The 12,808-nt window shown below is 42.9% G+C and overlaps 1 protein-coding gene across 1 annotated transcript in view; it reads right to left on the minus strand.

Moving 5' to 3' along the window:
* Positions 1 to 12,808, minus strand: part of LOC137106467 (nuclear factor of activated T-cells, cytoplasmic 3-like) — a 52,015-nt gene that overhangs the window by 3,048 nt on the left and 36,159 nt on the right. Inside the window, 3 exon segments of the mRNA XM_067489762.1 lie at positions 9,321 to 10,406; positions 12,425 to 12,551; positions 12,697 to 12,752. Of these exon segments, the coding sequence (XP_067345863.1) occupies positions 9,321 to 10,406; positions 12,425 to 12,551; positions 12,697 to 12,752 (1,269 nt within the window).

Raw genomic sequence — 12,808 nt, forward strand, 5'->3', positions numbered from 1 at the left:
TGGCATAAGAAGTACTCAGGTTATTTCCCTAAAGCTTCGACTGCAAGTTTGGGCATTACGCTAGCATGTAGCATAGCATGTAGCTTTAAGTAAAAGGTTTACCACGGTGTAGAAAGTCTCTGCAACATAGTCCTGCACTCAAAATATTAGTGACGCGAATGTGCAAAGATTTGGCTCTAATGACACTTTAAGTATAAAAAGAACTCACTATGCAAAAAAATAGGTCATTCATCATCAACGGATATGATATTATTGAATTAAACTGATGCATTCATGTGTTCATCAGCTGGTAGCAATGAACACTGAGGATTTTGCAAAGTAACTGCAGCTATTAAATAAACGTGTAGCAGTAAAATTGCGTTTGCTTTTAAAAGGTGGTGAGTGTCTTAAGTATGAAGTAGCAGAAAACACAACCTAATAGTTGTGCTCATCAGTAGAGCACTGAAATGCTTAAACAGCACGTTTAAAGGACTTTGTGCATTTTGCCAGCAGAGAGCAGTGTTGCTCCACCCTGAGATCCTCACCACACTGAAACTTGGAAAAAAACTATTCCATTCACTAAATGTGCAACTTCTGACCTTTGTTTGAGTCCAGTTACTCTCAGAAACACACTTCAGTAGAGCTTTAACGATGGTTCATTACACATTGGAAGTGGGGCAAAAGGGCCTGTGTAAAACTAATCCATTGTTAAAAACATGTTGTGGAGCCCACAGAGGCACTCGGCCTCTGCGAGGTTAATTACTCCACTGACTCATTTAGAGCCCGATTATAAATAAATAACAGCTTGTTCTTTCTCTGTGCTGCTCCTTGGTGCCCGATTGTTTTACGTCTGCAGCCTCCGCTCAGTATTCACACTGGGACCACAAGACAAAACAGCAAGAAGCTGGTAAAAGCTGGAGCCGCCGAGCAAATCCAATACATGACCGGGAATCTGTTTGTGGAATGAATGAAAATTAGGACCATACACGCGTTTACGATTTAATCCTGTTATTTGTTGAAGTCCTTTCACGTGTCATTGTTTTAAATGGTAGAGAAATCCACCCAGGGAGGGTGCAGGGGGAGATTTACAGGCAGACGTGCCTGTACACGGCCGTATCAAACACCCTGTCCCCTTCCCCATCACACAGCCCCCAGGCCACGGTATACCAACGTATTACTGTAAGTGTAAAAAGAAAAAAGACAGACAAAAAGGTCGCCGGGAGTGACTCAGTCAACGCTCGAGATTTGTGAGAAAAAAGAAACTGTATTTAAATTTGATGACACACAGTGAAATGAACACTGTGAAATGAAACAAATGTGTTAATTAATCATCAGAACTTTTTATTCTCGCATAAAAGGCTGAAATTTGGTTGACAATCTCGTCATGTCAAACTACAGCCAGAGTTTCTTTTTTCTCGCCCCCCCCCCCCCATCCTTTTTTTTCTGTTAAACACCTTGCAGCCTCTGTCACAGGACACACGTTCAGACACTTTTAGTTGTGTCCCTCGGTTCATTCTGTTGTTTTATTTGTGTTTTCTGCTCGCTTGCTTTTGTGTCTGGCCAACATCACTCACATCATCCTGTTAGCGTGGGAGGCTCTTCCTTTCCCATGTCAACCATGTTCACACACAACCACACTCGCAGCACCACCACGCACGCATGAGACTACACTCTGACTATTAAAGCAAACATTTACCTTTGTATATGTAAGGCTGGGGGTATAATATACAACAGGTTGGCCAGTTTATTGATTTGTCACACAGATGCATTGGCGAAATAAAACAACGATGATGAAGGACTGCAGATCTCCTTTAAAGGGCGCGACCTTTCCAAAGACAAGTGGTGCAACTGTGCTCAAAATAAACAGCTGTTAAATGACCATCAGAGCAGTGGAGCAGTTTTACTGCCAAAAATCTTGGGACTGGGTTTCTTCTGTCTGAGCTTTACAACAATTTCATGAAATGTCTTGGGAGGGAGATGTTTTCACATTTAACACCGAACAGAAAAAATAAGTCTACACTTGGCTTTTAAAGCTGATCATCAAAAAGGCTGAACGTTTCAACAGTCATGAATTTAATTACGAGGTCAATCACATAGCAATGTTCGTGGGCCTAAAATTGCGTGTGGTAAACTGTGGCACGGTTGATCGATGGGAGTAAATCTGCTCTAACACCACAGGAATATGAGCAAAGAGTGTGAAGTGCGACAGACCGACATTCAGTGGGCGTCTGCAAAAACATATCACTTTCCGCTGTACTGATTAGATTGTTGCAGAGGCAAACATTAACCTAACTGCTGATAATTTCACTCAGGGCAGACTCGCCGGGGGCAGTTAGCATAGAACATGTGAAAACCCATGAGTCGGTCAAGTGCAACTAATTCCTCTCAATTTGATTCATTCTGTTTTTTCATTTAAAAAAAATGGTTTCCGTGTGCATTTCGCGAGGCTCTACTCTCCAAATTGCAGCTGCGTTCTCATGTAAATTTCTGTGTGTTGGGTTTTTTCAAATGGCCAAAAATCACGTTTTTTTAAAATGTGAGTTTTCACCTCAGTGTATAAATAAAACCTAAAATGTAAAGGAGGAAACTGCACCTCTGAACATTTTCCTTTCTCACGGATCCCTTTAACGTAAATATAAAGCACACAATCAATTCCACTCCCAAAAGCTTTTCTCCATATTAAAACCACGTTTAAATAAAAGGAAATGTCCAATCACTCGACAATGTGCCCACATCGGTGAGTAGGAGATAATCTACACTTTAAATAGTCATTCAGTGGAAGTTGGAGCTCCACGCATCAATGATCCAGAAGTGAAAGAGAGGTTTGAGTCGAGTTCGTCTTGAGAAGAGTTTCGCATGCTGATAGTGTTCTCTCAGATTTACTGGTATTGTTCATGACAGTGCAGCAGAAAGTTGGTGATTCAGCGCTGCTCACCGTAGTAAGTGTGGCTCTGAATGGCTTAGGAGGGAGATCCTCCTCAGATGACTGGGAGGGGGGCTCCCTAGTCAAAATATACATCTGCAGTCAGCAGACTGTTGCTACTGCTACAAATGCTTCTTCAACTTTGAGCCTTTTAATATTTTATGCGTTTACCAGTTTAACTGATGGAAATTTTCAAAAACCATTCAGAAGAGCAGAGAGCAAGTGACTCACTTCCATGTGAAACAATTATTCATTTCTGCACAAACAAAATCCATTTCACATAAACAGCCTTGCTGCTCCTCGTGTATGTTGCTTGATTTAAGATGTTGTCCTTCTAATCACCACTCAAACTCATTCATTAAAGTCTTAATTGTACTTCATAAAATGTGGCACAGTCTCCTGCAGTGGTGATAACACACTTCTTGGACAGCTCAACGAAGCAGAGGAACCTCAGAGAAACAGCTGAAAGCTTCCATCTCTGTAACTGGTCTAGTTACAGTCATTTGTCGAGTTAAACACTGGTATTGACTGACTTTAGGGATCCGTGAGAGTCAGAAACAAGCAAGAGGAAGATATGATCCGTCAAACGCACACTGCTCTTTCTTTGCAACGAAACGTCACACGGCTCGCACTTTTACAGCTTCGTACGCGGTACAAATAAATGTGCTGTCAAATGTACCTATTCCGATTGGGGGGGGGGGGGGGGGGGATTCTGGATTCTGGATTTCTCCAGAAGAAGAACGCTGCAGCTGGAGAACATTGGCTAATCTCATTTCTCCTATCATTGGTATATTGGAAAGACTTCCATGATGCAAACCAGAAATAAAATATGCAGATGGCCGTTCGAAATTCTGAACATGTCTACTGTCAGAACGGAAAATGGGTAATTACGAAAACCTTCTATGACACATTGAAAAATGTTCCCTGACCCAGGCATAAAAAGACTTTACTCTGGCAGAGCACTTTAAGCAAATAACTAAAGATTGACTGATTCTTCAGTCCAGCAAATGAAGTTAACATGCCACAATGGAAAACCTTTGTGCAAAGGGAACAGACAGAGGCAGAGACTTGGTGTGGCTGCAAGAGGGAATATCAAAGCACACAGTTTCCACTTGAAGGGTCCTGTAATGACATGCACACGTCTTCACAAAGCCTCAGGTATGAGAGCAAACACAATGTGAAAACACACTGAGCCATCGCACACGTTGGAAATAGATGATCAGTTCAACTTGCGCTAACTTGTTCCAAGTTCTGCTCAATAAAGTCTTCTCTGGTTCCCTCTTTCAAGCGAACTGCCGTGATGCTTTTCTGTTATTTTCATTTCACTTTTGTGAAGTGACTGAGTGGGTGAGGGCACAGAGTACAACGCAGAGGCTCATTAAACAGTCACTTTCTCAAAGTCACTCATCTCTGTGAATCATCGGTGGATTTCCCATTTGATCTGACAGTAAGTGATTTACAAGACATACGCCTTCGATTCGGGACAGAAGGTCGTGGCTGCTCTCAGCAGATGACCACAGGATCGGGCATTAGAAAGGAAACCACTGGACCTCAAACGGCTGCCTGGGGAGATCGGCAAAGCCCACTAGGTTATTAAATAGTACGTGCGACGGTATTTACCAGCAGAGAGCACGAAGCTGACGAGTTTCCCTTGTCAAAAAAATGACTATACAACATTTTCGTCCGTTTTATGATAGTTGATGGGTCAGGAGTCACTAATTCAACTAAAGTAGCATATTCAGCAGCAGAGAGTTCTGCTGAATGGGACTCTTCTCTAAGAACAAGAAAGAGCAGTACAACTGCAACCAAAAATCATTTTTGCTAATAATTACCAGTGAAAATAAAGTTAATAATGTGAGCTATACATTTTTCCTTTCCAAGAAAAAGTTCAGTTTAGAAACGATCAGAGGAGATATGGAAGAAACTCTCTACAACCTACGTTAACTCATCGAAAGTTCACCGAAACACACACAGATTACTAGGCGGAATGAAATCTGCTTTACCGCTCTCGTCAAGTCCTCACTTGAAATGTGGTGACTAGCATTCATCCTACAGTCAAACACGGGCACTGGCTGCCTGGTTGACAAGCTCAGATCAACACTGACACCAAGATGAGAAACAAGCACAATGTTGCCTTGTGCACCGTGACAAACAGCACTTTTAATCTTCACAATAACTTGGCATGTGTATATTCACAAACATAAACTAAGCGTCAAAAACTTGCTTTCATCCCATTTGAGGGTTTTCCAGGTTTCCCCTCTTCCTGGCACGGTCTGCACACCGGGCTACGGCCTGTGCATAATACTCTGTAAGGCTGTAATTGTATGGAAAGATGACACAGACAGTCTGTTTCCACTTGTTTCGGCGGAAAAGAGCAGCAAATGTTTGCCATTGTTTTTCACAAGCAGCAGCAGCAGCAGCAGCACTTGATGGAAATGGTTTTTTCCTTCCACGGTTATTCTTGCATGCCATCAAATCACAAGTCCTCTGTTATTACTCAGTAGCACACAAACAAATAAAAAGATGATTTTGATGGTTTGTTTCATACAAATAACTGTAGTCTAATGAAATACAGTTATGTTTACATGTGTTCCTGGCTTTGCACACACACATAAAATATCCTGATGTTGAAAACCGAGTTTGAGTGATCACAGATCATCCATGTTGATCTGTCTGACTATAACTGACTATGAAACGGAAATTAATAAATGCACAAGAATTAAAGTTGAAATGAAACTTTCAAACTTTTCCAAAGGAAAAATGTGAATCGAGAGGATTTACAAAAGGTAGCCAACAACAAAAGGTAATTTCCAACTCTAATTTCATGTTTAATTTAAATTGGGATAAAACCAAAGACGCATTTCTCAGCACACTTGTCTAAAGGGTGAATCCAATTTTCACTGGCATTTTCTGTCTGGACTGGTCACCTCCAGTCTTTATGCTAAGCTCGGCTACATGGCTGTAGCCTCATAGTGAACATTGAGGGGAGTAGCATTACTCTTTGGATCGAATTCTGAACAACAAAGCTAATTTCTGAATTGAAGTTTTATATAAGAAAAACCTTTTAAACCTTTTAAATAAAATCTCAATGTGCCTGCGAACTTAAATGATGTAATCTCTCCCATAAAACGTTTCATGGAGAATTGAAAATTCTAACAATATGTAAGTAGCCATTGTGTAGCACAATACGCAGCTAAGTTTTTATTTCCACACGGTCTGCACCCTTGTAAAGTTAGAAAACAGAACAATAAATTTGAATATTTAGCAGATGTGTTCACTGCATGTACACTCCCTCGTATATTTGATTACATCGACAGGATAGCATGTGTCACTCCCTGTATGTGTGTGTCATTACTGTGCCAATTGTCTCCATCAAGGCGTGCAGGCAGCATGGCTCGGCCTATTATTAACCCTCAAAGCTGTGCTCGCAGTTCGAGGCAGCTGTGCATTTGGACGGGGAAGGGCCAACAAAAGACTAGCTTTTGTTGTGGATGCACACTGCGCACACTTACTGACGCTAGATTCAGTGTCAGTAGTGTGCGCTATCCATCCCCATCCATGCTCCGCAAACATAGGGATCAGCACATGCTGATTAATTAGTTAAATTCAGAACAGAGGCTTGAAATCCTGTAACCACGACTGGTGTAGTCATCGTCACAGGAGGCCCAGTCTTCACACCAACTATTAACTTAACGCTTTTAAGGCCATCAGTCCTCCGTGTCTACGAGTCCCAACTTCTGTAAAAAGGTACTGACACAGCGTGATCTCTGTGCCAAACGGTGACCATGAAAAACCTGTCTTTGATAACATTCCATAATGGCAGCAGCCAACCTGACTTTGATCCGTTTTTGATTCGGACATCAAAGCAGAACAACGAGACAAAGCTCAAAATAGACAGATTTTGGTGACGCTGAGTTATAGCTCTTACTGCTTTGTTGTAAAGTTTCTTCGCTGCGTTTCCAGCTTAGCTTTGGTTTTTTAATTGCAAAAACAAATCCACGTTACGTCAATTTTCAATATAACTACGTTTTCAAAGAGAAAATAAACTATTCTCAATATACTGTTAAAATGCAATAAATTATTCACTTCTCCCAAATCTCTTCACTTAAATCCCAAATGCCAAGTACATTTCAGACTGAACGTCTCGCCTCAGTGACCGTGCAGTTGGGTTGGATCCTCAACTTGTCTCTCCATCTGTCTGTCTTCTCACCTCCTGTGTCTCCTGCTTTGTGTGCACACACACACACACACACACCTCCACAACATCAAACAGACAAACAAACACAGGTACGCCATGTCTCCCTTGCACACACACACACACACACACACACACACCAAGGCACACATCTAAAGCATGCTCTGGTTTGCGTCACAAGGGCCATCTGCTTGCTAATCAGAGCAGTTTTCTACCATCGCATTCCCTCTGATTCCAGTGACACAAGTCTGTGGGACTATTGCAGCAGTTCATTTTATATATGATGAACATGGGAGTTCATACAAAATAAGGAATGACCCACTGGTGGTAAGCACTGTCCTAAAATGTTAATTATGCAGAATTGCTCAAAAGGCATCACTCAATATAATTTTTCCCTGCGTAAACAAATGTAAGTACTTTAAGAAGCCAGCGTACACATGCACCTACTACATTTACATATGTTTGCATTTTTGTCTGTGCAGCTCTTGTCCCTCTGTCAAACTGGGACCATTGTGGTCTTCTTAAGAGAGTGTGCTGCAACCTTCTAAAACTCCACATTGCTACCTCAAAACATGGCTTACAGAGCTGGGCTGGCACAGAAACCTATTTTTAGCCAGCAGCTCAAAGGGAGAGCTTACATTCCTGGCTGAACTGTGTCACTCACAAACTTTTCTTACTCTTTCTGAGTGTGAGTGCAGCCAGCTTGTGTGACAGGGGGAGATCGATCATATATAGTTGCATATATATATATATATATATATATATATATATATATATATATATATATATATATACACATACACACACACACACACATTTTCATAGCCTTACACAGACTGAAAAAGCAAGAAACAAAAGCTTTGTCATCAGGTTGTTTTCCACAGGTTACAAGCTGTTAATGTGTGCAAGAGTGTGTGTATGCATAAGTATTATGGTTGTTGGTCTTTCACACTTTGACTTATTGACAGTGGCTCTGTGTTAATTTGGCTGATGCTTGCTAGCATGCAATATCACACCTCTCTGATAAAGCTTGACCAGGCTATTTATTAACCCCAAATCTTTATAACCCTCATTTTAATGTGGCACTGAGGTTAACAAATCCAGGTGAGGCTGATAAGGAGGTAGATGATTTAGAAATGTTTGGAGGAACACATTTAAGCTTTTTCATTGATGAGAGAGAAAAGGCTGCTAAATGCATGTGCTGACTTCATGGTCAGTACTTAAGTCAACAAGTTCTCCTGAGCATCCTAATTAGACTTGCTACTGCACGTACACACACACGCACACGCATACAAACAAACACACACAGGATGCAATTACTGCCGCAGCACACAACGGTAGGCTCTGTGTTCTTTGTAAGTAGTACAAAATGATGCAATGCCCTCCCTCTCCCCAATTCTAAGAAGCCCAAAAAATACAAAAGTGTAATTAATCCCCAAACTGCTGCCAGAGATACAGAAGCTTAGCAGTTTACAATTAAGCCCTTTAATATGATACTATAGTTATCAGTCCAATTGTGTCTATGTTACCCAATACTAAGCCACAGGACCTCTCTGTAATGAACCTGGGCACACAACTGTGTGCTGCAATGACAGATGAAACGCTATCACCGTAATCAGACATCAAGGTTTCAGCCTCTTGAAAATAAAACAACTGGTGCTCTGTATTGTTTTACATCATCAGATGCAAATTTATCTTGTGCATCACATTTTGTAGGGTAAATTTAATCCCCCTGCGGTTCCTTGTTTTAGACTGAAAACGATCACAGGCGGCTGTGCTCTAAATAACTTGTGTAAGAGGACAGGGTGAGGAAGAAGATGTGATAATGAGAGCAGAAAGAATGGACCGACCGTAAACAGGAGAACCAGAGTCAAGTTGACAAAAGAAATGTTAAGTTACAGAAAAGCAGCCACGCACAGGGACAGACGAGTGTCCAAAGCGACAGGTAGACAGAGTAAAGGTGGGGAATCTACTGAGAGTTACTGCTTGTCATTAGAGGGGCAGCTCGTCTTCATTTTAAGTGTGTTTCTAATTGGCCTTTTGTGTGACTTTCTGCATTAGATTCAAGTTTAAGTAGGATATGTCCAACTTTTCATTGGCATTCTGCCTCTTCCTCGAAACTTTTCATGTGCTGTAAAGGCAGGTTGTTCAAAGTGAAGTCTTGCTTGTTAAAGACATCGCATACACTTACACATAAAAAGAAAAGTGATGTAGTTGTCTCACCATCATCCAGTGTGATGTCCTGTAGGCCGATAGAGCGGAAGGTGGGCTCCCTGTCCTCTGGCTCCTGTTTGATGTTCAGCCTCTCCTTGTCTGAAGGGAAGGGGGCCTGAGGGCTTAGAGGGTGAACCAAAGAGCCCGCTGCTGCTGGGGACAGGCTCGTCATGACTGGGCTTGTAGCCTGGGGAGAAGGCTGCTGTTGCAGGGGCCCCAGAGGACTGCCTCCTGAAGTAGGAGAGGAGGAGGAGGTGGGAGACTGGTAGGGCATCGAGTGAAGCTGAGGGGAGGAAGGCCCAGAGTGCGGAGAAGGGATCATCCTTGCTGGAGGGGCGCTGGATGGTGTGGGACAGGAGGCTGACCTCTGACTTACCGGGTGGTAACCCATGGCCCTTTGCAGCTGGGAGGAGTGCTGCCCCACAAGGGGGTGACCACTGGGAGATGGAACCTGGGTGGGATTTGGGGAGCAGTGATAGTTTCCAAGTGTGTGGAGGTGTGGTGATGAGGGGCTGAGCAGGGCCTGCTGGTTCTGGGGAGACCCTGCAATGGGATTAGTGCTTGTAGGGGAGGGATCTGAGGGTGAGGAGCAAGGGGAGGAGGGGTACACCATCCCCATGCCTATTTGGTGTGATGCTGCACTGGGGCTTTGTTGAAACGGCATTCTCTCATAGCTCTGAGGAGGAAGGCTGGACTGGCCGTTGAAGGACAGGCTGTGACCATGACTGTGGCTGTGTTGAAGAGGCGGGTAGGAAGGTCGGAGAGGAGCAGGAAGAGCAGCAGGAGCAGCGCTGGGGTGGAACGTCATGTGGCACTCTGCAGGTGAGTGATGCAAACTGTGACCCTGGAGGTGAGGCAGGTGCTGGAAAGAAGGGGAGCCCAGGGAGGGGCAGGGAGCCTGCAGGGGTAGCAGGCCATGTCCGGAGCCCGTGGCCAGGCTGTGAGGGGAGCTGGACAGAAGGTTGTCCGATGGGTGGCCCTGTTCAGGAGAAGGCAGCTGGGTGCACACCAGACTGGCAGCGTGTGCCAGGGGCATGGACATAGGGGGTACTGCAGGAAGGTCCAGCTCATCTCTGTGCTCCTGTTTCACCATGACTAAAAGGAGAGAGAACACACAGACAGAGGGAGGAAGAGAGGTAGAAAGAAAGACCAAAGAAAGTCAGAGTGAAAGAGAAAAAACACGGTTATGTCAGTTACGGTTATCAATTGAACAAAATAAAGAAAAGCCATGTAACATATCAATCTATCATCGAAAGTGTCAGTGCTATGTTAGTTTTGGGTACAGTGGGCCGGAGACTTAGCTACAAATGTGGCTATGTAGTTTCATTTTTTCCCCCCACATTCTCAACCCCCAATAAATCACTCAGTCTGTGGCCTTAGACACAAAATATGTTCAGTGAAAACTGATCTAGGCAATAAGTAGTGATACATTCTCCAAAACATACAGACTGTTCCAAAAAAAAAAAAAAAAAAAAAAAAAACTTCCAAAAAAACCACAAGTGAGTGACACTTTGATAATAAACGGGGTCATTCTACTTTCCTGTGACAGCTCACAGCACTGCTACACCAATCGGTAACCTATTTCCCAATCTGGTGCCTTGTGACAGTGAGTTTTATTTTTATCCAGCTCTGAATCAGATGGAGAGCATATGTTGTTAGTCTGGGTGCCATCGTGTGAAACATTATGTGGGAAGAGAAGCTGAATGCCCCCCAGCCCAGATCAGACCGACACAATAAATGGGTTCACTGACCGTGTCCTCCAGAGGCAGGAGGCTCAAAAAGGCCAAAAAGGGTTTACCCCTGGTAAAAACTGAGCCAACGGGATATCAAACGTAAAAGGGAAATGTGCTGCACATTTAAATATTACCCACAACAACAATAATAATACCACCTTGTGATTGAGCATAGCTACAACTGTGCTCTACTTATGTTTAAAATTACTGTTGCCTGCCTGAGCCCAGCCCACGGTGAAACATGAAACACTCTTTTGAATATTTTTTGCCACAATAAAGCGGGCGGTGTCCGTGGTGTCAGCGGTGTCAGCAACCCAGCCTGACTGACAGCAGCGTTATTTTACTCTGCTTTGATTGGCTGCCTTAATCTGTCAAGGGGGAAAACAGGAACTGTCTGTGCCGAGTGGGCGTGCTTGCAAACAGAAAGGCTGGGTGGGTGGAAGGGCAAGGCTGCTTATAAATGCGTGCGCACTCACACTCACACACACACACACACACACACACACACACACACACACACACACACAAACATTCACACTGTTGCGGTAAAACTCAGGGTTTGGATATGTTGCACAAAATGCTCACATGTGATTATATTCCGCCAACGGTGTTTTCACTTTGACTGGCTTCGTGATCAGAGAAAAAAACAAAACAATAACAATATCAAAAACAAAGACAAGAATTTAAAAGTTCCTTGTAAAAAAAAATAAAAAATAAAAAATAAAAAAAAGATAATAAACTAATGGTATTTAGTAAGAGCTTCCTGATTAGCAAACAGTTTGCTTCATAAACACCTCATGCAAATACAGTGCATGTGAGAAATGAAAGAAAAGGAGATTGAAGAGTCTTTAGAAAATAAAGAAACAGCTGGCAGGTGTGATTGTTACTGTCAGGGGAAGAGCCCCTTGTAAACCACAGCAATGCCTTCTTTGGAAAGAGATGGGGAGAAATGGGGTTAGTGAAGCCCCTGTGGAGAACATGTGCAACACAACAAGCGTGTTACAACTGTCTCTGCTGTCAGTCAAATGTCGTGTCACTACCTTGGGAGATCTGCTACAGCAGGACGCACCCAAAGGAAAGCAAAGCTTGAGAGAATGTGTTTGTGTGAGTTCAGGGTCGCACAGTGGGTCATTAGTCAGCATGTTGATTTGGCACAGTTTTTTTTTTTTAAAAAAACACAATTTGTACTGGGCTGGGGACGAGCACTGCAGGACTGCCGCCCTGTAAATGTCTCTAAAGTGAGTTTCACTAATTTCACTTATAGGATTAGCACCTATGAACAAGATATCAACTAAACCGTCTAACTGTTCCCCAGTATATTTTTTTTGCAGTGCATAAAAAAACCCCACCTCTTCTCAAAATAATAAACACTCCTCTCACCTGAAAGATAAGTGAAGCGTTGGGATTGGCTTCTTTTCCGCTTGCCATTGCAGACATAAAATTGTACCTGCACAGCTGAGCCAACAGTCTTACTGTGGTAGGGAGGAACCTCCACCAAAATGCATGACTGAAAAAAAAAAACACAAAAACACATAATACCAATTTCACACATTCAAACGCAAATATTACTACACGAAGTTAGAACAAAGGAAGTACATCTAATAAGTTGGGGGGAGCACCCCATTTATCACAATCAAGTACTTTGTACTTACTCCTTGAGATTTCTCACGGATTATTTTTGCCTCAACTTCCCACTGGGGTCGTCCATCTAAAAGGAATAGTTCAGAAAAATAAATCTTGAGGATAAATACATAAGCCACCGAT

Source organism: Channa argus, chromosome 2 (assembly GCF_033026475.1).
Source record: "Channa argus isolate prfri chromosome 2, Channa argus male v1.0, whole genome shotgun sequence".
Taxonomy (NCBI): Eukaryota; Metazoa; Chordata; class Actinopteri; order Anabantiformes; family Channidae; genus Channa; species Channa argus.